The 27,671-nt window shown below is 38.0% G+C and overlaps 3 protein-coding genes and 1 non-coding gene across 4 annotated transcripts; 3 read left to right on the top strand and 1 right to left on the bottom strand.

The window, feature by feature from the left end:
• The first annotated feature begins 5,273 nt into the window (after positions 1-5,273).
• Positions 5,274-6,672, top strand: LOC133420635 (platelet factor 4-like). The gene is made up of 4 exons (XM_061710385.1): positions 5,274-5,518; positions 5,625-5,733; positions 5,832-5,912; positions 6,099-6,672. Exons 1-4 carry the CDS (start codon positions 5,458-5,460, stop codon positions 6,181-6,183), a joined length of 336 nt encoding a protein of 111 aa, XP_061566369.1. The 5' UTR covers positions 5,274-5,457; the 3' UTR covers positions 6,184-6,672.
• Positions 6,673-12,512: 5,840 nt separating this feature from the next.
• On the top strand, positions 12,513-16,058 carry LOC133420553 (interleukin-8-like). The gene is made up of 3 exons (XM_061710247.1): positions 12,513-12,726; positions 13,924-14,059; positions 15,465-16,058. Exons 1-3 carry the CDS (start codon positions 12,675-12,677, stop codon positions 15,589-15,591), a joined length of 315 nt encoding a protein of 104 aa, XP_061566231.1. The 5' UTR covers positions 12,513-12,674; the 3' UTR covers positions 15,592-16,058.
• Positions 16,059-20,030: 3,972 nt separating this feature from the next.
• trmt10b (tRNA methyltransferase 10B) lies at positions 20,031-24,511 on the bottom strand. Its single transcript, XM_061709944.1, has 8 exons — positions 24,143-24,511; positions 22,788-22,896; positions 22,540-22,673; positions 22,201-22,353; positions 21,771-21,849; positions 21,408-21,475; positions 21,091-21,214; positions 20,031-21,003 (listed from the first exon to the last, which is right to left on the bottom strand). Exons 1-8 carry the CDS (start codon positions 24,269-24,271, stop codon positions 20,849-20,851), a joined length of 951 nt encoding a protein of 316 aa, XP_061565928.1. The 5' UTR covers positions 24,272-24,511; the 3' UTR covers positions 20,031-20,848.
• A 1,463-nt stretch (positions 24,512-25,974) lies between these two features.
• Positions 25,975-26,190, top strand: LOC133420983 (small nucleolar RNA U3). The gene has a single exon (XR_009770675.1). It is a non-coding gene; the product is annotated as a small nucleolar RNA U3 (small nucleolar RNA).
• Positions 26,191-27,671: the final 1,481 nt, after the last annotated feature.

The following is a 27,671-nucleotide window of genomic DNA, read 5'->3' as shown; positions in this document are numbered from 1 at the left end:
AATAGAAATAAATGTAGAACAAAAGAGCGAGATGCGTTGCAACAGCAGACCACTAGATGTCAAACTACTGTAAGTCTAAAATCGTGGTCAGCAGCGTAGCAACATAAAGGGTCCAGAGTTAGACAAACATTCAAACATTGTTCTTGTTTTAATGCCACTGTGATGTGGATTGGTTCTGTTTATTCATTTATTTACACAATAATACACAAAAGAACTGGATATAAACCGCCACACACGCTAATATTTTTTAAAGATTTTATCATTGCACACATTTGTATCTCTATCAAATCAAGATCATTATGTCGCAACATTTATTTCTGTCAAGAGGTGAATTTACTTATATTGGTGATGGAGGGTCCGATTGCTGCATAGTCTTCTCCAGCACATTCTAAAACATTCGCAATGTGGTTAAAGTCAGAACTCTGTCAGAGTCAGAGTCATTTTTATTGTCCCTCTAGGGGAAATTCTTTTAGCAGTCTGGGAAAAACAGTCATCATCATACAAACACAGACATACCAAAAGAACAATTAAGACATTAAAACGTGACATAGTAACCATAATAGTGAGTAAAAGCAAAAGTGCTTTCATAAGTGCAGGCAGAATGATAAAAATATATTAAAAATATTAAAATTTATGCAAGTTGATCATCTTAACAGCGGTTGGTATAAAAGAAAATTTATACCTATTGGTATTGGCCTTGGGAAGCCTATAGCGCCGCCCAGAAGGGAGAGGGACAAACTCTTTTGACAGAGGGTGATCAGGACTGGTCAAGATATCTTGTGCCTTATTCAGGACTCGACCTTCATAGATGTCAGTCAGAGAGAGCTGCTGAATGCCAATGATTTTACTAGCTGCTCTGACAATGTCCTGCATCCTCTTTTTGTTCTGCACTGTCAAGTTGCCATACCACAATACAATACAGACTGTGGTCGGTCCATGGGGGGAAAATGATGTCTCCTGTTCCCGGGAAACACTTTTGAACATACTGATGCATATAAATCATCACATCGAGAATGCTGTAAGAGAATCAGGCATCAAACTTCATCGGTTTGAAATCTTGATAATTCAGCATATTTGGGTAGTGACCTTACTGACCTGACTTTTTTTGGTAATACATTGTTGAAACTAAACCTGACTAACTAAAGCCACCTCAGAGTAAAGACCTCCCACACAGGCTTGCACAAGGCCTGATGGGTATATCACGACATCTGCTTTCCTTTTAACGCTGATGTAATTCATCATTCCATCACTAGAACAGTCATACACACCTTAAGGCTAATAAGGACGATTAATTACAATCAAGTGTGTTTCAAGGCAACAGCTAAAACTTGCAGGACAGGGGGTCCTGAGAACCAGCTAGGACAATCTCTGCTCCAGAACGATGTAAACCGGGATGCTTCAGACTACATGATCTCTTTCTACGTGGTCCGGTGTGAGTCAGTGCTCCGATCTTTAGGCTTCCTGGTGAAATAACCAGAATATTAAAGCTTTAAATTGGAATCTGAGTTTCGATATGGACCTAAGACGTTTCAGTCAAATCTCAGATGTTTTTTATTTACTTATGTTAAAGTGTTTAAAACCTCTCTTGTTGCGTTTCTTTTCACTGGGTTTTTGTAGTTTGGCTGTGGAAGGCATCCTAAAATCATAAAGATATTATTAGCTCAGAATGAACTGTAAACAAAACAGTTATCGTGTTTTCCTGTTTTTCTTTTTTTTATCAGTACAAATTCAATTTTACAATCAGCCTTTTAGTTTAGGGTGAAAATGTCAACATTAGTGTTCGAAAGGTTGTTTTGGGATTGTAAAGGCTTCGGATTAGAATGTGCACGATGTAACAGTTTTAATGAATTTATCAAAGCACCATAATAAATAGAAGGTAACAGAAAGGCTCTAACAGTTCAGCACTTCTCTTGTTTATAAGCGTTTGCACAGATGGCATAGAGCCCAGTTTTTGCAGATGAGACGTATATAGTGAAAGAGAAGAACTGACTGAAAGCAACGCTAAAACATTTTAGCAGGGGTCACCAACCGTGGTTCTCGGGGACGCTGTCCTGCATGTTTTAGATCCGGGCTGGGGAAATTCCTAGTCCTCAAGGGCCGTGTCCTGCACATTTTAGGTATTTCCCAGCTTCAACATATCTGATAAGTTCGTCATCAAGGTAACAAAAGTCTGGTAATGACACAGCCATCTCTATCAGGGTTGTGATCAAGCAGGAACACATTTAAATGATGCAGAACATGACCCAGGAGGACCAGCAGGGCTTGCCAACTCCTGTTTTAAGCGTTTCCCTGCATAAACACACCTGATTCAAAATAACGGTTGCCACCAGCTTGCCGACTTTGGACACCTCTGATCTAAGACAGGGGTTTTCAATTCCGGTCCTCGGGACCCCCTGTCCTGCATGTTTTAGAATGATGTTTCCCTGCATTAACACACCTGTAGATAAGATATTGGGATTTAACTGATGGAGGAGATCTGTGCTGCAAATGTATCAGTGGCAGAACAGAAAAACAAAAAACTGCCTGCACGAAAGTGATTGCATTTGGGGGGAGAAGTGAAACTTGGTTTAAGATTCTTTATTCAACAACATTTCACAATATTTAGAGACTGATTGAATGTAGTCCTTTCACATGACGTGTGTTTACCAAAAGAAGGAAATGCCATGTCTAACAAACCTCTTGACTTTCCTATACAGCTGCTCTTTAGAGGCTCGACTAAGAGCAAAAGATATGGACGTAAACCGCAGACTTGTTGCAGGAGGAATATAACCTTAATTAAGCAAATTTAGATGAGAAATACATTTACATTTTAAATGATCCTGTAGCTCTGGGACATTTTCACAAGGAAATGAATCTGTTTAAAGCGACACTACGTAACTTTTCCACCTTAATATCATATTTCCAGAGTCATTGTGATGGTACATCAACTTCCAACAGGTTTAATGACACCTCTGTCATGATCTGAGGGAGTCTGTATTGCCTTCACTGGCACTATGTAACTTTAAGGAGCATGGTAGGAACCCTGCCACACTAAAAAACTACAAATCGTTACGACTTTGACTGCTTTACGGCATACGTCACTTCCCCCTCCTTCCCGATTCGCAGTCGAGACGAAAATGGGCGGGGCTTGGAGCGCAGCTCCGCAGAACCTGTTGCTGCGTTGTGGCTGCAGCAGCTCCACACAACAGACGTGGGGAAAAGATCCTAATGGTTTAACTTTTCACCGGTTTCCTGCTCGGAGGCAGAACCACGGAGACCAAGTATCTGACATAACAAAGTAAAAGAGTGAAAGAGTCGTCGGCTCGCTTTGGATCGCGGCTGTAATGACCAAACACCGGCTTCCACACAGTAAAGCCTGAATTATGGTTCTGCGTTAAATCGACGCACACCTACGGCGAGGGTACGTGGCGACGCGCAACGTACGGTGCGTGTCGCCACGTACCTTACGCCGTAGGCTCTGCGTCGATTTAACGCAGAACCATAAATCAGCAGACCGGGTCGGATCATTCATACGGGTTTTATTCCCCACTTCTCCAGCTAAAAGCAGTTGCTGGCCAGCTCTCTGCGGTGCAATTAACCCCAATCTTCAGATAAAACTAGTTTGTTGAGGAAAAAATATTAACTCTTATTTGTAGCTGCAGAGGAAAAAAATAATCTCATGAGGAAAACGCCTCGGAGCCTCTTCATCATAATATAGCGGTCAAAAAAAAGAAAAGAGAAGTAAGAGGGATACAAAACATGTACTGTATGTTGTACTATTATACAAATTTATTGAAACACATGGGTCTTCAGTAGTGATTTCATATGGATCCAGACCGTTAATAATCATTATTTTCTCCATATACCGCTCCCTTGTTTAAGGTATCCCGGTAAATTCCAGTTCCTTTCCAGCAGTTTAACATCTTTTTTTTTTTGCGTTCCGTCTGTTCACTTGGTGAAACAGAAAAGTGTCCCGTCTCCTCTCATCAAAACAAATGCATGCGACGGGACAGGAGTTTTCCGGCAGTACGCGCTGGTGCTCATGGGAAAAGTAGTGTTCTTTCTGGTAAAACACTACCGCTTTTGTCCAAAAGATGCCGCCAAACTCAGAAAAGCTGAAAGTTACGTTGTGCTGCTTTAACTATCTGTGATGTGTGTTGTTTTTTTTTAATGACACTGCCATCCTAACCCAATGGTATAATAGATTTTTTTTAAGTGACTATGTGTGGGATGTTCCAGATAACAAAAAGATAACAAATCCTCCAGATAACAAAAAAGAAAATATATAGTGTCATAAAACACCCTATCTATGCAAGTCTACAAATGATTCATAAAAACATGAATCACGTGTTAAAGCAGAGACCCACCTAAAATGTAATTCATAAAAACATGATAAACTACTAAATCAAAGCTTCTCCCCACTTTGATTAAACTAATAGTAATTGTATTTAAACTTACCTTAATATTAACTATAGAGGCAAGAATGTTTCACACTTGTCATTAAGGGTAGTGTGTGTGTGTGTGTGTGTGTGTGTGCGTGCGTGTGTGTGTGTGTGTGTGTGTGTGCGTGTGTGTGTGTGACACTGGGGCTCACTGATTGCTTAATGAATATCCCCTGCATCTGTCTGTGAACGTTTTTGCTTGATGCAGAGAGAGGGTGAGGCAGGGTGCCAATAATTCTGTCGACCGCTACAATGTTACCATTATCCAACCCAAATTCTGCAAACATGCAAAATGCACTTTGAAAGTATTCACAAGACGGAAGAAATACATTCACAAAACTGCAGTAGTGGAGTTATACATTAACATGTTCAGTCCCAAGGATGAAAAATGTAATCCCTTCTGTCTCATCTGAGATTTCCAGTCCACCACTTCAATAAAGAAGATTCAGCAAAAGCAGGAAAGAAAAAAGGACTGGTCCTGACCATCTTATATCTACAAAGAAAATTATCGTATTTAAGGTTAATGATTTATCAATTTTATTAAAACCATTAAGAGCTAAGGAATCTGTCTTTATGAGACTGATCATGTGGTCTTATACAGATGTCTGTTATCTACTTGCAGATACAGATCACATACACCTCGGGAAAGTTTTGTTTTGGTCAAGTGAGTTTTAATCTAGTCAAATCCTGTAACTGCTCTGGAGGAGACCATGTAGGAAGAATGTGTAATATGAGGAAGTGTGATGTAAGAAAGCTGTTCTGATTCAGGATTTCAGAGGAAAACTGAGGTAACATAATGATGGGAACACAGTCTTTGTGTGTGGATTATCAACCACTTCTCAAGAATCAGGCTTGGCACGGTCCCATTAAACTGAGAGTATAAAAGTTGAGGCTCATGGTCTTGCACACTCAGTCTGGTCGAGGAGAGAAGAGCACTCACAGAGAGACAAGAGCTTCCTCCTCTGAGAGAAGGAAATCATTTAAAAAACTATTAAGTGTTCAACACTGATACTCATTGCTGCTATTTGAGACAAGGATGAATCCTGTCATAAGGTGCTTCATTCTTCTGGCCTGCATGGTCATTTACACTTCAGCAGGTAAATGTTCTACTTTGATGCAATATGTAACCGTTTTGTACTTTCCTCCTACTCATAATTTGTTGAATAATGACTTAAAACATTTTCTTTTTCTCTTTTTTTCCAGTTAGGTTCCATTGTTTGTGTGTGAAAACAAACAAGACGGTAAAGCCCTCCCTCATCATTGAGCTCAAGGAGTACAAAGCTCGTCCATACTGCAGCAAGCATGAAGCCATGTAAGTACCTGCAGAAGGAAATGATGGAGTGCACCACAGTTATTGATGAGCATTTATTAAAGAACTGTTATTCATAATATTGTATTCTTCTTTTACAGTGCCATACTGAAAGGTAACAGATCCGTGTGCCTAGACCCTCGAGGAAAATTCACTGAGAAAGTCCGGCGATATTTAGCAATGTAGGTCAACAAACTTTCTACACGAGAGTACAGATTTTTGCCGTTGTTAAACATATGAGAAAATATATAATGTCCATATAAATTGGCAGATTTAATACTTTTTTAAGTACTGTGGATGACTTATTCCCAAATGAATATGCATTTAGTGCCTTCAGGGTGATTGACCATGATATGTTGTCTTCTCAGGAGGGAAAAGGGTGCTAAGATGAAGCTCACAACTGAACATCCACAGCTATCAAATGGCACCAGCAGACCCACTGTCAATCCATGAAACTGCTTTCCATCGTTGGCCACTGCAGCAGCAGCATGTTCCACTCCCAGCTGAAACTGAAATAGTGAACGGAGTGAGGTCCTCACACAGGAATCACCGCTGGAAAATGTGATGTGGGAAAGAGGAAGAGGAGTAGTTCAAGCAGTGAAGTGGAGAGTTTGGATGTACCTATGCGAAGTGAAGGATACTCCTCAGTGACACTGTGCAGGCTTATAAAGAAAGGCTTTTTCTTGCAGTGTTTTCATTTGCAGCAAACTGTAACTGTGAAGTCGTTACTGTGAATCCCTCCATAAATGCTTTTTGAGGGCTTTTAATGTTTTATTTTATTCTGATGTTAAATAGTATTTAAACAATAATGATTTATTTGTGTGTCTTGATTTAAATGATTGATTCATTTTTTTTTTTTTTTAAAAGCTTGGATGTAAAATTGAGACCTGTTCATTGTGCTTGAACTCTTGAAGAGTCACGGCATTACAATAAAAACAAATATATCCAGTGATTGTTGGAGTTTCATCTTATCATTTTATTACAAATATGTTACAATACAAAACAAAATAAATGATAATGACAGCAGAAAGAGCTGTGTAACATGCGCTGGCCTGCAAACAAAGTAGACTAACAACAAGTTAATATAAACCAGTAATGACAGTAACCAGTAACAAGCAGGCATTTACCAATCCAACAGCAGCCAAAAGTCCAAAGGTTGTCATATTGGGTGCACTTGCTGCCAGGGGGAAGTGTGTGTGTGTGGTTTGGTAAGCCAATGAACTTGAACTTCAGCACATTTTCTCAGACCTTTACAGATTTGGACAGAACAGTGTCCAGCCTGTTTTAGATGCTTCTCTGCTCCGATACACCTGATTCAAATGAAAGGGTTACCTGGCTGTTGTTGTACACTTGTGACTTTACTCTGACTTCAGCACTGTTGCCTTGGACTCAAACGGATGTATCAACTTCATTTGGACTCACAATTAATACACTACTTTATTTTATATGCCATGATGTTTTGACATATAGTAGTATAGTAGCGGCATTTGTAGTAAATAATGTAGTTCTAAGTATACCATCTATGAAAAAAGCATTCAGGAGATGATGGGGACAACTCAAATGATTATCTTGCATTAATTCAAGCAGAGAAGTAAATGCTATAATATATTTTGATCTGTTTATAGAAGGAGCAGAACAGTAGAGAAAGCTATGGCTGTTTTTAAGACTGTACACATGTTTAAAAAATTGACAACTATGAATTTGTATTTGAATTTTGCCTTAATGGTTTGGATTTGATTTGTACTTGAACACATGGGGCTCTAGACTGGACTGGGACTCGTGATTGGGTGGCTTAACCACCACACTAAGAGGTCACTGCCAGACGTGTTGATGGAAAGGTGATGATGATCCCTTTGTTTTAATTTAGAGATGTTGGAGAAGGGAAGCACTTGCAGGTCTGTGGCCTTCACAGACCTGGATTAGTGCACATGATATTTTTGGTTTGGTCAACTAGTAAAGTCCACTGAGCTCTACCGCCAGCATGTACAAGTCGTTCCGCTCACAGCAGCAATTTTAGTAGGATTGCAAATGAAGCAGTTAGTAAACCATCTTCAAAATGTATTTTCAGAGGTTTAAATTCTTCTTTACTTCAAATAAAAAAATATTAACTGTCTATCAGCCACTGAAAGTAGTGGAAAAGATCATAACTACTGTAGCGTTAGAGTTAGAACAAAAAAGTGATAACACTGCCAGCCGAAACACACCAGCCCTGAAGGTACTACAGTTAATAACGTGAAGTTTTTCCTATTTCCCCTCATGTCACTTTCCATTGTTTGTGATGAAAAGCAGAAGCCAAAGTGACAGTTTAACTGTTTTCCCACAAAATATTGCAACATCACAAATGAAACACGAGCAGTGTTTAATATGTAACTCTTAAATGTGCACTGTTGAAGTAAAATAATTAGTTTTACTTAAGAAAAGTGTGAAATAATTTTCTTAGAATAAAGTTAGATATATTACCATTACTTTTAATGTTATACTAAAGTTACTTTTGGCTTATTTTAGATGATAAATATTACATTTGTTATCTGCATTGCATTTTGCAATGTTTATATTTTAATTTCATATTCATATTTTTTTAGTTAGTTCTGTCCATGTTCTGTCCACTCATGTTGACATCATGTAGTTGTGACTGCAACCTGCATTTATCACACCATGAGTTACAATTATTCACCAATGTCTGCTTGGATTTAAGTTTTAACTTTAAAAAAAATGTCTAATGGAAATTTACTGTAATAAAAGGACTCCGTGATGGTCAATGAACAATTGTGCAGCTAATCCCATATTTATCTGAGGTGTTTGTTTTAATAAAATACCACTGTTGAGAGCAGACAGAACAAGATACAACAGACGCACCATCAAACGTGTAAATGGATAATAAATAGTGAGTGAATCAGGTCATGCCAGGTGATTTTAATTCTGCTTATGTTTGTCTGTTTTGGTGTCATGGTTGGGAAAGACTTCACCGACACCAGGGAAAATTATAAAACTCAATCAATAAAAGCATGGGAGAAAAGGGTCATGGATTTGTCAATATGGATATGATTTTTTTTTCCTCTGTTGGGTTTGTCAGCTGAGTAATTCTTTATTAAACTGGAATTGAATACAATTTGGAGACAACTGAATCGCATTTATTGGAGTGTATTCAAATTGCAAACTTACACTGTAGGCTATAAAGTACTCTGAGATTTTCCTGCTCATTTACAAATAAAAAGCACAGAGGAAACAGACACACCTACATTTATCTTACACATAAAATTAATAACACCGCCACTACCCAAGTGTTACTTACTGGCAAGATGAGGTTAATCTCTGGCAAGACTCAAAATGTAATTCCACTGAAGTGATAGTGTGAACTACCTAGGTACAAAGACTTTTGAACTTTGCCAGTGTTCAGAAAGAGATCAAAGAGACTTCTTTCTTGTCCCTATTACCTTTTTAGATCCATGCACGTTGCCTACCAAATGTCTGCTCCCTTTTTTACCAATAATAACTACATCCTGATCTGGTTTTGTGGAAGCAGAGACCACAGAACACCAATGTATTCCTTTGGATAAATTTGGATATCCTAAAACTAATTAAAAAGAGGGACATAAAACAAATAAAAAGCAATTCAAAGTCAGTAAGTGCTAGAAAATGTGTTACAACATGAATGGATAAAGTAGTTTAAAACATGTTTTTAAAAAGGCCAAAGCAGATATGTTTTTCCTGACCATAATAGAGAAGTCAAAAAGAACCAACTACAGAATCTGACAGCTAAAAATACAAACACATTTTTTTAAGTTTAAAAAAAATCTAGAAATTAAGATAAATGGACACATTATAATCAATTTGCATAGCAAATACCTTAAATCATTTCCTTATCAACACTGTATCTATTAATGCCCAGAGTTTCATATCTAATAAATGCATGTCCAGTAAATACAAGACAGCATAAGTCAGTGTTTCCCAACCCTGGTCCTCGAGCCCCCCCCCCTGTCCTGCATGTTTTAGATGCTACCCTGCTTCAGCACACCGTGATACACATGACTGTGTCATTATCAGACTTGTGCAGACCCTTGATGACATCCCGATGACAACCATTAAGTAGAATCAGGTGTGTTAAAGTAGGGAACCATGCAGGACACCGGCCCACGAGGACCGGAATTGAAGATCCATGCCACTGTCGACCTTGATGACGAGGTAATGAGGACCCTTAATTAGAATCAAGTGTGGTGATGCAGGGAAACATCTTAAACATGCAGGACAGCGGACCCCAAGTACCAGAATTGGGAAACGCTGGCGTAGATACTTTTATGCTGAAACAGTTTAGTCACACATTAATCACCCAATCCACTAAAATTCTCAATTATTCTAGTTCTCAGGAAATATTTCCCAATGTTTGGATGTCATCAACCGATTTCTTAGTCCATTATAAATAAAATTCTTTGTTAGTGTGCAATAGCAGTCCAACTGGTATCCTACTTACAGTGTCTAAAGTTGCAGAGAAATTCATTGGTCAACAAATATTCTAACATTTTGACACCCTTCTTTACCCCTGACCCAATGCAATTTGACTTCAGGACTCACCTTCCACAGAGACTGACAACTATTTCTTCATAGAAAACATAACATTTTTACTGGATACAGGTGCTGTGGTTGGTGGGCTTTTGCTTGATCTTAGGAAGGCTTTGGACACTGTTTAAAGTATTATTGACCAAACCAAAGACATTCAATTTATCATGTGCCACAAAAGGGATTGAATCTCGTTCATCGAATGGACCACAGTCAGTCAGAGTCAGTTTTTACCATTCACCTCCCCTTCATCCATCCACAGGTGCCCCTCAAGGATCCATGCTGGGGCCATTACTTTTTCCATCTCTACGTATATATGATCTTCCATCAATATGTTCCTATAACTACATTTAAAATTTACACAGATACACACACATGGTACCAACATGACACAGGTCATACAAACATTAACAGTCTATAATTAAATCAAGTTAGGCTAACTCGTACCGTTGGAAAAATGTAATTAATGTACATCATCCCTGCCAAATCAACTGATAAATGAATTAAGTTTGTGTGCTATTCGGAAAAGCCTGACACAGGGAGTGGCACATGTATTTTGGCAATTTTGCAGTGACTTTGCTCGGTCCACTATGAGTAGAATAAAAAAATTACCTTTTTGTCTTCTAAACTGAGCCTCTCCTGGTTCAAAACTCTTCTAAAACTCTCTGAATTCTTTTTCCCTCAGCTTCCTAAGATATACGTAACATTAATGTACAAATCGAGGACCAGTCATGGTATATTATTTTTTTAATTCTTGCTAAAATTTTTACATCTGATATCTTCAATCAATCTCAATCTGCTGTGTGTAAGATGATGCAGTTTACCTGCTGTCCAGACTTGAACTGTACCTCCTGAATATCTTTTTAACTATAATTCAGCTCTAGCTCACAGCTGTACAAAATAACACAACTTATTAATAATTTTAAAGATTCTACAGTGCTTCCTCCTAAGCTACTGACCTCTAAAGAGGAATGACCCCCCACCTCTGCTTTAGGAACAAGGAAAAGCTTACTGTATATGGTGACTAAAAAAGGGTGTAAAATGTTTTATTTTCGCCTTTGAAGGCCTGAACTTTGCTTCTTCCTCCTTACTCATAAGCAATTTATTCAAGTTATTGGACTCTTCCAGGCAAATAGATATATTCCTGACCTCATGGCTAACTTTTATTTGTTAGTTAATTCACTGCCATTTGAAATCATTCATTCATTTTCTATACCCCTTTAGTCCTGTACAGGGTCACAGGGGTCTGCTGGAGCCTATCCCAGCTCATTACTGCCCTGTGATGGACTGGCGACCTGTCCAGCTTGTACACCTGCCTTTCGCCTGTAATGAGCTGGGATAGGCCTTTTAAATCAGTATAGTAAAAAGAAAAAATATTGTATTATAGCACTTTTATTCTTTAGATGATAAGATAAATGGGCCTTCAAGTTTGTTTTTTAAAAGATGATCATTTTGCTGACTCATTCTGAAATATATCCTTACTGCCTTGCAGTCATGTGGCCTGAACGAGTGTCATGATGACCCAAATTTATGACTGACATCTGCAAATGACTCGTGCCAGTAATCATGAGGGCGTGAGACAGCAGTGGTAAAAGACAGCTTTTACCACTGCTGTGGCAGTGGTTTCCTTCTGTCTGCCCAAGCATCGCTCCGTCTGTAATATCACATGTCCTAAAATCATGATACATGATAATTCTAATGCATATTCCTGTAAATCTTAAATCAAATAATTATTAATGGAAAAATAAATCATTACTTCTATTGGAAATTGTGTTGTTCGGCTCAATAGCTGTGATGGTTAGATCGCACAGCTATTTCACACACTGACTGTTTTCTACTGTATGCAGCCTCTGTAAAAGCCCCTTCTGGTGGGAAAAACATCAGAATATCAACAACAATGCTTTTTCAAAATAAGATCCTGCAGGCACAGATAAAGATTGTTTACAGAACTGCATCTGATGATGTTTTGTTTTTTTTTCATTTTCCTCTCTCATGGTCATAAGGGGGGACCTGAGATACATGTAAACACTTTTGCAGAGCTACAACAGACAGAAAAGAAAGGACACTACTACTCACTGTCCACACAGAAGTGCTGTATCTGTGTGACTCATTTCTGTGGCTGCCGACCGCAGGCTCGCCGTATCCTAACCTCAGCGGGGCCTCTGGTTGTTCCCTGAACCCACCGTCTCATGACTGCCTTCTGCTGCACATGTGAACTACCAAAACGAAACCACACACACATACGCTACTCTGACATTTTTTTTCTAAATATCCCCCAGCTGAATTCATGAGGAGCACATGATCAATATACATATAAATACAGCATTGCAGAGATATGTCCACACGCTCAACTCTCTTTCAAGAACCAAACAAGAAGACAGCTGAACAAGATGAAGCTCTGCACCCTGTTGATGCTCGGGACCCTGGCTGTTCTCGCTGATGGTAAGAGCTACTGAACAGCTGTTTGAAATCACATCCAATTGTAAACTGTTGGGAATCTCAGATTTCCAGTAATGGTTCAAGTAGTCATATTTATCCTCCTGGGGACACTATTTATTTTTTAAAAGCAGTTTAAAGCCCAAAACATGTACATTCATTATTTTGATGAAGCAGGTGGTGCTTGTTTTGTTACTGCAGAGAAAACTTAGAAATGCTTTTTAAGGCAAGAAGAACCCTCTTGACTTGTAGACTTCAAGTCTGGAGTCTTCAAAGTCCAGCCATCAATTTTCTATACCTGTTTTTCGACCTTGTCACACCCACGGCTGTACCCCACCAGCTGCTAACGAGCGAAAAGTGGGGATAAAATAAACCATACAGGCTTAAACTCACTCTTTAATTAAGGATCCCTTTAAAATTTGGACTGTAGGAAAAAACTGAGGATACGTTTTCCAACTCAGAGGATGTCAATGTAATAAATGTTTTAAGTCTAAGTGAGTATCAGTTTCTATCACTTGACAATCACTTCTGCTACCCTGAAACATGTGCGTCCTCGCCACATGACATAATTGTCAGTAATGAATTGCATAAATACTTGCAAACTGGTTGTGACATAAACTGGAGGTTTTCTTATTTAACTCTTTATAAGGATTAGAATTAGGGAGAGCTTGTTAGACGTGAAAGTATATAATATGTATATTTTTCTACATATAGCGTAAATGTTAACGTTTGACAAGAAAAACAAGGCTTCAATGATTTAACAACGGCATCGGACTCACACTTGCACAGACCAGCCTGCATCTGATAAGTTGGTACGTGTTTTGTTAGTGCAGGAGAAAGGTAGCTGTCAGATGCTGGTGAAACTGTGATTGCTGTTCCACCAAATTACTTTTGGTTTTAGATAGTTCAGTTGCAACTGAGAGTAAATTGAAGTGTTGAAGTTGAGCAACTTCTCAAAAAAGCATACTGCAGGAAAGTTTGTTTTGTCTACATTCATGAATCAGCAGTCATGCAAAATATTGCTGACATAAACACCCAAGAGATCTAAAGGTAACAAAGAGAATATCTACTTTTACAAAGTCTAGCTTTTCAAACGACTTAGAACCAGTCAAATGTCTCTGAGGTGATGCCTCACTTTAGGCTTTTCGGCTTAAGTTGAAACAAAAAACCTCTGAATGCTTACTGGGTCTCTGTCAATGGCAGGTATGCCGCCAATCAGCAGAGACTACAACACACACTGCCGGTGCCTTCAAGTGGAGTCCAGGATCATCCCTCCAGACACCCTGAAGAGCATCAAACTGGTCGCTGAGGGGCCTCACTGCCCAGACACGGAGGTCATGTGAGTGAAATTCAACACATAAACAATCACTGACAGTACAGACTTGTATCTATTAATTTCAATAATCCATTAACAGACAAGTGCAATGTGGTAGCAATGCAATGCTTAAGCCGCTGACACAAATGTATGTATCTATTATTGTAAACATGTTGTACACAGACTCCAGTTTAATACTGATTAGTGAGACTAAACATATCAAATAGGGGGAACATGGATATCTATTTATCACGATAGCCAGTACTCGAGTTGTAAAAGAAAATCAGGGGGGATGGTGGATTTTATCATATGGGGACAGATAGTTTGTGCTGATTACAAATAATATAATATATTACAAATAATACCAGTGACCAAAACACCTACAAAATACTGCAGGAATGACATAGCAGCAGTTAAATGCAGCCTTCTGTAAGCTTTTAATATCCACTGGGCTTACATCAAATACATCAAAACACAAAAATAAAAAACAGTTTTCTGAACTTATCAATATGACTCTGTCCTTCACAGGATAAGTAAAATGGATCACTGCAAAAACGCAAAATCTTAACAAGAATATTTGTCTTATTTCTAGTTAAAATGTCTCATTTTAGTAAAAAAAATCTCATTACACTTAAAACAAGACTCATCACTGGAAAAAACAACAATTTTCACCTGTTTCAAGTAGATTTTCACTTAAAATAAGTAGAAAAATCTGCCAGTGGAACAAGATTTTTTTGCTTGTAATGAGAAGATAAATCTTGTCCCACTGGCAGATTTTCAAGTGAAAATGTACTTTAAACAGGTGAAAATTGTCAAATAAGTTATTTTTCTGGTGTTATTTTTCTGGTGATGACTCTAAATGTTGAAATATCAGTAAAACCACATTCATTGATGAAATGACATAAGGGATGGAAAGGGGGGATGGCAGTTTTACAGGGGGGTGATTTGGACCGTTTTTATTTCAGGGGGGATGCCATCCCCCCTCAACTTGAGTACTGACGATAGCACTCAACATGCAATACAGTTGAAAAATATGTCACATGTTGTGCAAAGTAATAAGGAAAGAATAAATAAGCTTCTATTCATTAAAGCCTGTCAGAGATCCTTGTTTCACAAATGGGCTTTTGTTATTTTTGTTTGTCCTACCGTGGAACTGGAAAATACTGTATACCTATGAGTCAAAAGGAAAAATGCATGAATGGAGCATATCTGGCCAATGTGGTGTGAAAGATGTAGTTTAACTAACGTGCTTATGAATTAGATTGTAAATATCAAGAAATACTGTAAGTGATTGACTCAAGTCTAGTGACAAATATCCAGACAATATACCACAGGTGTGGAGTACGTAAGAGCCCGTAAGACGTCATTAGTGGGTGTGTTTGTGGAATCACTGGCTTTGACCTTAACTGTCACAAATCTCTTGGATCAGAGCCAGCCTGACAAACGGAGAGAAAGTCTGCCTCAACCCTCGGTCGGCCTGGGTCAAGAAGCTGGTGCAGTTTGTCCTGGAGAAACAGTTGTATCAGCAGGGAACACTTCCCAAGAACCGAGCATGAGGACGCACAAGGGTGTGTTGCAATTCAAAATCATTTGGCAAGCTAATAACTGTGAATGTGAGCCAAACAATCTTTCTGTTGAGTAATTAAACATTTGTCATGTCTTACACTTTTTTTTTTAAATGTTCTTCTGGTTCCTTTTATTTGGATCATTTCACTTTCTTTTTTTAAATTTTAAACTACATCTATGTCGTATCCCTATGTTTATTTTATGCACATTTTTTTCTAATGAATAATGAAAACACATTTGTTAAGTGTTTGTTTAAGAGCTTTAAAAGCACTGGAAGTGTTTTGTACCCACATGGTATTTTACGGTGTTGGACCGAGGGAAGAAAGTTGTTTTGTTTGTTTTGAAGGCGAGTATTGTTTGTAGCACATATGTAGCATTGTAACACTCTGTCATTTCTGTCCAATACTAATTATGTTCAAGCTTGCTCTGCAGCAGCAATAAATGAATACTTGATTGATTCATGTCTGAAAGATTTTCCTTTGCACAATTTAATCTCTGAAGCCAGACATCCTGTGAAGTTGCAAATGCCTCAGGCATTTGCCTAAAACCTTAGAGGCTTACTTGTAATAGTGCTATGAAACCATCATCACTACCGTAACCCTCAGTTTTTACAAGTGTTTACAGATCTTTAGCATTTCCCATGAGGTTTACCCCAGGGCTTTTTAATTAGATCATGATGATGGGGCAGGTTTTCTGCTCTTCCCAGGAATCTCAACAGAGAAAAAATCTGACTTTTTCAAAGGACATAGACAGTTACAAGGGGTTATCATGTTCCATAAACAAACAGTTGCTTGGAAGCTGACAGAGATGGATCAAGTTTCTTTCACTATCTGAGTCTGTGGCTGGATACCATATTGTGATAACTGTAGTCAGTGAATGACACCTACCTAGTTTTGAAGACTAATGCTGTGCTCAAACTAAACTCGGAGTGAACTGTTTAGGTTGAGTGATAATACATCAGAAAAAGACATATTTTCTTAGTGGGTGACATGAGTGGATGCAAATATGCATCCACGAAAGTTGAAAATATTTCAACTTGAGGGGGAAGTACCTAATTTTCCTCAGGTGCTCCTGCTCCATCAGACATACCTATCTTTAACCCCCTCATCAGTGCATCATGCTGGTGCAGACGCTCAGCTTCACCAGGATGTAGGAGGTTTCAGAGACAGCAGGGGTTTTCATCTAGCTAATTTCACGTTCTACCTCTGAGATTCACTCACCCCTGATACCTTAACTGTACCTGCAAGTTTTGAATAATAAAAGTTCAGTAATGCTTTACACATTACTGGAGGAAAGCCACATATTTTTCTTACATGATTAAGCAAGTATTATTGAATTAATGAACCTCTAAAAAGAGACTTGTCCATACTTGCAAACCTTCAGAGAAATCTGCTCCTCCAGTTTACACTTCTCTTCCAGTCCTAAAATAGTCAGAATTAGGAAGGCACTCGGATAACCAGTGGAGAAAAAGATGTTGTTACTATAAGACTAGACTAGACGAGCCCTGGCACGTATCCCACACACAGGTAACAAGCTGCTCCTCTAATGTCCCTGAGAGTTCGGAAGTGTCTGCTTTCCAGAAGCGTATGTGTTTGTACAAGTCCATAATAATAACGTAATAATAAATAATAATAACTTCTAATCACGCTGAGATTTAAGTTTGTAGAACAAATCCTTGGAAAGATAACATAATCATAATAAAGAAAAATTGACACATTGAAGGCCTTCTGCCAAATAAATGGAAGCAGATCAGCCTTTAAATCAGTGTGCTATTAAATAAATACCTCCCCCCCTGCAAACACCATGTGGAACAACTTAACATAGAAGTGGGACTTCACTGAAGGAGGGTGAATCAAACGTTAACTCCTCATATCTCTGGCAAAATATCTGTCCGTCCGTCAGCTCCACACACGGCTGCTGCTGGTTCCCTCCGTGACCGACCTCAGCCAGGTGACTTCTCCGGGGCTCTGCATGCCTTCCTCGTGTTTTGTGACAATGTCACATAATTCTTCAAGTCAGATGCTGTTTCAAGCACTCTGTTTTTTTCTTAATTGAATAAGGTGAATTGTTTATATTTATATATGAGCAATACATTCTTATAAGTTATAACATTTTGTAAGTGCACTAAACGCAAAGATATTCCTGGTTTCTCAGACGGTCATGGGAATGAATGAGTCTTCCAGAAGTGAGTCATTTAAAAGTGAAAATTAAGCCTCCTCCAGACATTACACAATCCTAAATTCAAAGTTGACTCAAGAAATACTGGCAGAGAGCAGTCTGAGAGTTGCAACTTTCAAAGTGACAAAAATACTCCAACACAATATGGAGATAAAATATAGCTGAGCTGTCTTCCAGAAAACCCAGCTGACATTTTCACCCTTAGATCTACTTTATTAGCCTATTAGTTTTGGCCCCAGACCTCTGACATGCGACTAAAAATGGTGAAAATACATTTTATAAACAAATTCTTGCACATGGCACAAGGTTTGGAGAACATAAAACAAAAGCAAAAAACATAAACGCAACCTTTTCTCAACTAAATTCTATGATGTGCATCATTTTTTTTTCAGAACTACATTAAATTCCCCCAAAAGCTAGGATTGAAGTAATATCGTCATTCTTTCTGGTAACTCTAAAATGCCATTCTTGCTTTAATATGATGAATGAAGCATCTGAGATGTCGGTTTGTCCTATTTTCCCTGCAAACAAGTCTTACGATATTTAACAGTGAGGTCTTTGCATTATTTATTTCAAATATCTCTCTTTTCAAATACTATTAGTAATTCTCTACAGGGGATGGGTCGGGGCTGCAGGTAGAGCATATCCCTTCTTTACCCTTACAATTTGGGCAACATGTGGTTTTTACATTGTTTTGTTGCAAAATCCACAATGTCCCTGGACAATGAAGGCAGAATGTGTGACTAACAACTCAAAGGTAGTTTTAAGTATAAATGTGATCACATCAGAAGTGCCAAGGGCAGTGATACAACCTTAACATTACAGAGCCTCACTTCTCACACAGGAGCCATTTCTCCCGCCCCAAGAAAAGATCTTGTATACTGATTTCTCTGACTGCAATACACATTTCCACTGGCACTACATCCCAGATGGCTCTGCGACCAGAGACATTAACACCGCCTACAGAAAATGTAAATAGAAGGCTTCTTGTTTACACAGTAAATGTTTAAGCAGCATTTGTCAATCAATCATTTCATTGCAATTTGTGAAACACTTTACATACCAAATGTGCAACATTAAACGCTTACGAGATGAAAAACAACAAAGGTGGTATAAATAAGTCATGCCCACCAATAAAACATCCCTTTGAACCAGAATTTCAATGATTTTTCCTCTGTATACCACCAAAATGAATTTGGAATAACACTATAAAAACATAATTAAAGTGAAGACTTTAAGGGGTTTCACAAAGTTATGACATTTAATATTTTGGAATTACGGCCATTTCCAGGGGTTTGAATAAAATTGGACAAACTGACATGACTGTAAATCATCTAAAATTCTTTGCTGAAAGTTCTTTAGAGTCACTGAGAGCTTGAAGTCACCAAATTCAGCTACTTGAAGTTGTTGCTTGTTTTGTTTTGTCTTCAGTAACTCAAAAGTATGCAATGTTGTGTTGAGATCCGGCGATTGAGGTGGATAATGAAGAATATTCCATAACTTTGCCTTCAACAGTCCAGATCTGCTTCTGCAGTTTGTTTAAGTTCATCATCGTATGATCAACAAACTCTAAGGCGCCCGTTCCACTGGCAGCCAAGTACATGATGCAGTTCAACGCTTCGGATTCGTATGGAGTAAGATAACTTCCAAAAAGATGTGTCCATGTTATAACTATTCGTATTCGTAATGATAAACATTTGTATGTAAATAAAAAAGTTGTACCCAAAATTCTGCTGTCACACACATGAGTGATAAATTATTAGGGTTAGGATTGTTTTTATGTGAGTATGAATCTAAAAGCTGTGAGTGCAAAGTCTTGTGAATACAACTCTAATTTCTACGACTACGAGTCTTCACTGTGAACACGAATTCAAGTTTATGGGTACGAGTCGAAAAACTGTTGAAATGACGTCACAGGCAGGAAGGAAAATGGCCAATTTAGCAATTGAATGAATTGAATTACATTGCTATGAGCTGTTCCTTTGGATTCATGCTGGTGTTTGGCCGTCCCGTCTTGTGCCTCATTAATCTACATCATCATCTAACAGGATGATGGACTCTGACCTCCGTCTGGCTCATGGACATCACTAACTGCTGGACCGACATGGACACATTCCTTAGTCGCTCTTTTCTTTTACTCGTGGACAGTTTGTTTGTTTGTGTTTGGATTATTTTTGTTGTTTTTTTTCTTTAGTATGTATTTCTATCTGTGTTTACTGTTTTTTTTTAATTCATATAATAAAAAAGCATGAAACATTTTTTTTTTAATGTCCAATATATTCAGATTTTTTTTTCATCATTATTATCATTTGTAGTCAGTACATATAATTATTGGAACTTGTGCAATTCCTCATTGTAAAACATTAAAAAAAACATGAATAAGGTGCAACAAAAACATCCCTATCATTAAACTCGGCCAAGTCAGTAACCTCCTTTAGACATGTTCTTCTGCGACCAAAGCTGTTTCACCTGTCAAAAAGACTCACATGTATGTAGAAAAATATAAAAACTATCCTGAGTGTTTATGGTTTCTGGCTGGCATGACAGCTGACATTTCAAGAAAACAAAAACCTGAAGCCTGAATTAGTTGCTTCAGAAAAATTAAACTACATCCAGGGCGTCAAACTTCCAGAGCATTTCTGGACGGACGTTCGTTGCGATGTTCACCAGCCAACTATGCTGACCTTGAACTTTTCTGACAACAAAAGAAAAGCTAATTTCCCGGAAAGGGGAGTAAAAACAATGGATCCTCTCCAAGAGGATATCTGTCTGCAAGTTGTTTTAATGTGTCACATGTCTGTGGAATTGTTGCTCAGCCAGTTTGAAAGAGGGTGTAAAGACCAATAACAGAAAGAATACCATCTATTGACTGTCATGTTTGGATCAATTGTGAGCGAAACAAAATGTCTTAAACTGTCTGAAAACTTAGTTCGACATGTGCTAAAAAGTGTCAGCGAGTAATTTCTCTTGAAACCGGCATTTTGGGACGTAAGACAACTCCCAACAGACAACGTCAAGAACCACTTCCCTGAAGGACCTTCCACATAAACCTCTTCAAAACAATATAAATTAGTTCTGTTGCGAATCCTCGCTGTGTGTCTGTGTGGAGGGGAGGAGCGCTGGCGAATCGGCTGGGATTACGAAGCCCTTCGACAGAGGGAACCACGCCTGCAGTGCTCGCGTCCAGCTGCCGGTCTCGCAGAACATCAACAATATGTCAAACACTGCCAAGAAAAAGAGACTCATGAAACAAAAATAAACAAGGTCAAATGGACTTTACATCGTATAGGACATATTAAACCAATGCTTGCCTTGATTAATTGCTAAGATCTTTGAGTGAAAGTTCTTCACGTTGCTTTTCTTCACCATGTATTCATCAATGGGAAGCCTCAGGGTGCGGACGCTCAGATCTCTGGCTCTCAAGAGACTCAACTTCTAGAATAAAGAGACACCACAAACAGATGAGGACTCAAGATTATTGCTTTTTACACATGTTACTACTGGCTGGAGAAATTGGAGCTAATACGTTAAATTTGAACTGGATGTACTGATAAAAATGAGAAGATTAAAGTATCTGTTTAAACATACAGAATTGGTTCAGAGCGTTTTTTTCTTTCGGTCTGAATACCTTCTGGATGCTTTCATCAACAAGACCACCGAGGACGTACACCGTGTCATCATCTACCGACTCCAAAGCTGAAACAAAATAGGACACATAGTAACTATGTTCATGATAATGTGCATATTTCCTTTAAAAAACGTTGGGTTTTTTGTATCCCTATATTTCATGATACATTTGGAGCTTTACTTTAAAATGTGCTATTATTCTCATTTTATCCCTGCTTTCCTTTGGCGTACAAGCAGTGGGGATGAAGTTATAGTCAGATGGCGCCCTCTTCTGGCCAGAAAACACAACAACAACTCCACAGCTGTACAACTTGAACTCAATGAAAACTGCAATATATACAAGAATAACGTGGATCTGTCAAACCTTCTTCAGCATCTGGTGTGAGGTAGACAACAGTTTCTGGCAGGAAAAGGTCTAAACAGCTTTTCTCTGTTATTTCCATCTGAAAGAAGAAGACACTAATAAAGAAAGGAAACATAAAGCACAGCATTTGTTGTTGCAAAATATCCAAAGGAAATTAATGAAACAACAGAGGAAACTCTCGTAAATGAGGAATAATGAGCTGGTTAAAGCTTTCAAACCCTGATAAAAACTACTTCAAGTATTGCTTTTATTACTTTCAATAAAAAGGGGGAAAAAAGACATAACTCAACAGAACAAAAACTTCTGCATCTGGAAAGTAACTTCAAAAACTTCACGAGAAATCACAAACTCTTATGCTGGTTCACTTTCCCTTTCTTTATATTTAAGAAAGATTTAATAACAGATAGAGGTTGTAAAGCACGATAATCACCATGTAGTTGAGGAAGCCGTCGTTCATGCGTAAACACTCCCTGTAGAGGCGACTGTCCTCCCTCAGGTCTGTAAGGAACAGGTGAAACGGCCGAGTCGCCTTCTTATTAGACCCGTACAGTCGTCTTAACTGGCCAGCCAGTCGGCTTATCTCCTGACCGAGAAAAGGCGTGGACAGTTTACGTGGGGAGATTCAATGCTTCATAACAAAGTCTACAAAAGAAAAGTATCTAAATAAGAACAGAGACGTTTTAATACCATCATTTGAAATGATTTTCTAATAAAAAAGTCTGTTCCAGAGGGAGTGACGTTGTTTAAGGACTATTCATCTACCACTCACCTTGTCAGACATGCAAGCCGTCATGCTGAGGTCAATGCAGAGTTTGCGCCCTGTGGACTGAGCCTCAGCCAAACGTTCCTTGGTGATTGCCTTCAATACCCGCTTGGTAAACTGAGGATGCTCTGCACTTGTACCTGCGTGACAAGAGAGAAAAAAGATGTTCTGATTGCCTACAGTAAGCTAAAGACTTTTCACATGCACTACTCCTAGTTTGTGGGGCAGATTGATTGTCTTCATTTCATCTTTACCAGACTCCTGCTCACGACTGAGCTTCCTTCTCTGCTTCTCTTCCCTCCTCTTGCTCTTCTTTGCAGCCAGCTGCTTCTCCCAGCGTCGCTGCTTCCTCAGTACATTCCTCTGTTCAGCAAACAGACAATAAACTATGGGCAGCGCAAACAGCAGGTCTGAAGATGTTTAAAGCATGGCACTTTTTTTTACTGTATTGCACCAATCACCACAACAAATTCCTTGTGTGTGTTGACAAACTTGGCAATAAACCCCCTTTCTGATTCTGATTCTGATTCTGATCAAGGGGTAATTTAAGAAAGAAAACCAAAGGTCTTTTCCAGTCTTAAAAGAAGGAAAATACAACCTTAAATTAATAGATTATAAATACATGAATTAACAATAATAATACTTAGAATTCAGACATTACAAGCCTCAATTATCATGTCAATATTAAAAGTTTGTGACAGAATAATTAGAAAACTTTGAACTGCTGTGACTTCTTTAGATGAGTCGTTGGGAAAAAAAAGTGTTTTCCCCTATAGAAACTTCAGGAACATCTTTTCAATAGATGAGACCCCAGAGTAGATTTTTGGATGTAATGCTCGGTGCAAATTCTGGTGAAAACCCAACGCACAAATTCAGCAAACACCCTTCATACCAACTACCAAGCACAGTGGTGGAAATGTGATTATTTGGTCTTGTTTGTCACTACAGGATCCCAGTTTCTCCTTATACTGAACTACACATCTAGAATCATCTTTTTCCTGAACAAATGGCCTCGACCAAAACTGGGTCATCCAACACGGTGAACAATTCCATCACACTAGCTCATCTTCAGCAGAAAAATAACACAATAAAATTTTTAATGGCCCTGTCACGGTAAACACCTCAACATGACTGAAAAATTGTGGCAAGACCGTGGGTCTGCATGAACAGATGACCACAAAACTCAATGAACTTAAGCAACTTAAAGTAACGACGAGTGGACCAAATTCCTCCACAACGACTCAAGAGCCTGCTTAAGTCAAACAGGAAACAAATATTTTTTTTTTTTTACTGCTACATGTGATTCCAAAAACCATTGAATCGTTAGTTGTACTTTTCAGATTACCTCTTCGTGTTTGCTTAGTGTCTGTTAATCTTATGCAGCGTTAAATATCTGAGGACCCATTTGCCTCCCCATCAGGTACAATAAGGACCAGATGCTCTTTAAAATAAAATGTAAAAAACTCAAAAGATCACGAACAGAAAGAAAAAAAAAGGGAGGATTGTTTTCATATGTAGGTGAAGGAATGGGAGCCTAAATTTGTTGTCATGAATATGGATTAGATGACTTTATATCAGTTCTTCCAAGCACCAGCATAAGTGAACCTACTGAACACAGTGAGTCGTCTCTCTTGGATCTCCCATCCTCTGCATCAATCTCCACGTCTATGAGAAGCAGATCCATGAGCTCTGAAACTGCATTCAACTGCAGCACCTCCTCCGCAGATCCCACTGACATTATCTGGCAAGGAAGACGTGATTTCCCCTTGAAAATGTCAAGAGTTCAACAGCTTTGTGGCAAAAATAACATCATAAATAACGCGTAAGGACGCGTTTTTAAAAGTAATACTAATACCGTTGTTAAGACACTGGTATTAGGTTTAAGCTAACTTAAAAGTGTGTCTGCTGCCTAATTATCGATATAATTAAGCAACATATGATCGGAGTTTGGACGGAGAAGAGGAAAAAATACACCAAATAGGAAGAGAGGGGGAACTGGTTGCAAACACGTGGGTGGCGCTTCTTGATGACGTAGCAGTAAACAAACCTGAGTATTTTATTTCCGCTCTTTCACCAGAGGAGGGCGCTGTTTCAACGTAGTTCAATCAACACAGGCCAGTCTGCTCTTTTTCTCTTTTTTTCTTTTTAATATGTGTTTAATACCGTTATGGCTTCAAATTCCACTTAATTTATAAATCTAAAATCTATGTTGTGTTGGATTTTTTTAGTTGTTATATATGATTAATTTCTGAACCACAAAGAGCCCCCAGCTATTTGATGCATTAAATATACAACCCTTATCTAATTCAGTTTTAAAAAAATCATTAATGAATGTAAATTAAAAGATTTAAAAGAAAACATTTCCATCTAAATATCTTTATACACAAAGATTTCAAAGACATTTTGTACTGTTCCTTAACAGTTGATAGCAGGTTTTGACTATATTCTGAAATCACATCTTGTTTCAAATATTGCATGTTTATCATACCGCTTCAACAGCTCAATTTCGAAAATAACATCAAAGGTTCTATCCATTTACCCACAATAATACAGATTATAGTAATTTGATTAAAGGTATACATTTGCTGCTTTATTGTCTGTACATGCTGGTGACTTCTGGCATCAGAAAGCCTAAATCTAGTGTCTTTGTTTTGTAAGCATTGTTCTCTCTGAATTTCATTTGCATTTTTACTATTCATTTTCAAAGACAAAAAGCAAGTACTAAGGGCAAAAAAGAAAACCAAGGGGAAAAAAATTGACTTAGATTGCTTTAGCTAATTCGCAAATTTAGCATGGCTATCATGAACAACATGGATGTAGCTGTAAAAAAAATTACAATAGAGTGATTGTAGTTGTATAAATAAAATATAAAGTATAAAGTGTCAGTGTAAAGTGTATCTATCTATCTTTTTGATTTTCAATTTTAGAGACTTTTCTAAAGATCGTGATAATAAATACGGAACTAATGAATTATTCAGCTCAGAGTCGGACGCATAAAATCGACGCAATCTCTTCTTTCAGGAAAAAATAATAAATACATTTTAGTTGTACTTATTACTTCGTATTATTTTCATCTATGGCTCAATCAATAGTTCTTATACCACTGATCAGCTAAATTGCATTTCGTAATTATGGTTTAAACCTTCGGTCGTCAATTTTTGAGTTATTCCTCCAGGGGTCTCTCCCACTGTCACCGAAAAGCATGATGGGTATTTCAGATATCTACAATGATAACTTTTTTTAAAGTGTATATTGTCTATCGGCTAATGCATATGCATGTATATGTTATATAATTTGCTTTTATCCGGTTTGGTGGAGAGTTTATTTTACTTGTATGTGTATAATATCATTGTAATGAGTCTTGTAGTTCACGTTAGTCTGCACCGTGACTGTGGGAGTTGGTCTCGTCATACAAGAAGGTGGGACGCGGAGTGATTCGATAAGACTATACTTTCAGGGATCATTTCTATAGTTCTTGACTTGAGAAATGTTTTTCTAAAGTGTTTGGTCTCGCTGTCCACGATGAAGAGGTGTTGATACTCCTTCTTGAGCGCGAAGCGGGCTGAAAGACTTGATTTAGATCTCACGCTTTCAGCTTTTGATGACCGTTCACAGTTTCCCTGGAAACTATGAGGGAAGGAGTATGATCAGAGTGGTAGTGCGAAGCTGTTGAAAATAAATTAAAACATATGAGTGGGAGAACATTGTTATGTATGTATAAACGTATCCGTGAATGGAAGTTTAACATTACTACACACATAATGTTGAAAAGAGTCATGTTTAAATACAGTTGAATTACCTTGTTTATGACCGCTTAATGTCATTTTATTTTAAACCTGCAGTCTTGAAGACCTGTTGGAAAGGCAACATTTGTCAGATGCATGTTGTGTATGAAAAATACACAACTTCAAATAGCTACTATATCTTCTCCTTGTGTGTGTGTTTGGCAGGCTGAACGGATGAGCGGGTCCAGGAGTATTAATAAAAATAAATAATACATTTTATTTCATATACATCTGTGCTGCGCTTTGACTGTGCGTACCATGTAAAACATGAGTTCACTTAAAGGGGACATATTATGGCATTATATTATCATTATACAAGAAACAAAATACGAACGATATTAACGCTGTACAATTGTATGAATAACCAAATTATAAACATTTACATTTTTGGTTGGGAAATGATTAACTTAATACACTAAATACGCAATGAATCAACAAAAATGCGGTCACTTAAAAAGGTAAGTACTGAAATGAGAGATTTGAATGAATGTGGCGATCTGTAGCTCCATCTAGTGGACGCAGACCGCAACTACACCGCTTCCTCTCAGCACGTGAGGGATGCATGAATAGCGGTAGTAATTAACACTTAAAAGAGGCTAAATACGCTGCACTGATACAAATAGGTAATGTAAGGGAACAATCGGAATATAGTTTAAAGCTACATAGACATCACACTGCAAGAAGAGCTGATTGAAATGTCCCAATCAGTATCTGACGAGTCCAGATACTGATTGAATTCACAATGAAAAGTAAAAAAAGAGGGTTTTTTGTGTAAGATTTTGGATTTGTGGATGTGGAATTTTGCAAAGATAATCAACAAATTGATAATAAATGTTTCTTTTGGCTTATTTCTAATCGTTACATGGTCAAAAACACCAAACAACACATCCTTCCAAAATAATTTGAAATCAGTTTCAATGCTTTCAGACACAAAATTACACATATCACTCCAAAAGGTTTGAACAATGGGGCACAGCCAGAATAAGTGAGTCATTGTTTCCGAATTTGCAGAACAAAACGTACATTTTGAATCGATATTTCTTTTGAATCTTTTTACAATGTGATAATTTGTAGGATATAATTTATGAATTAACTTAAATGAAATTTCTTTAACTTTGTTTGTCACCAGATCTTGGTTGGGGGAGAGCCAGACCTTCTTCCAGTTCATATTTTCTACATATTTATTCCAATATAGAATAGAATAGAATAGAAAGCCTTTATTATCAATGTACATGTACAGTGGAATTAGGCAGCAGCTCCGTCAAAGTGCACACATGCAAAGACTATGTAAACAAGGAAACATAAATGTATATATATGTACACACACTATAAATAAGAGTGAATGGGAGGATA

The sequence above is a fragment of the Cololabis saira genome, chromosome 20, assembly GCF_033807715.1.
Source record: "Cololabis saira isolate AMF1-May2022 chromosome 20, fColSai1.1, whole genome shotgun sequence".
NCBI classification, from domain to species: Eukaryota; Metazoa; Chordata; class Actinopteri; order Beloniformes; family Belonidae; genus Cololabis; species Cololabis saira.
Note: the sequence above shows the minus strand (reverse complement) of the source record. Positions and strands in the feature narration are given on the sequence as shown.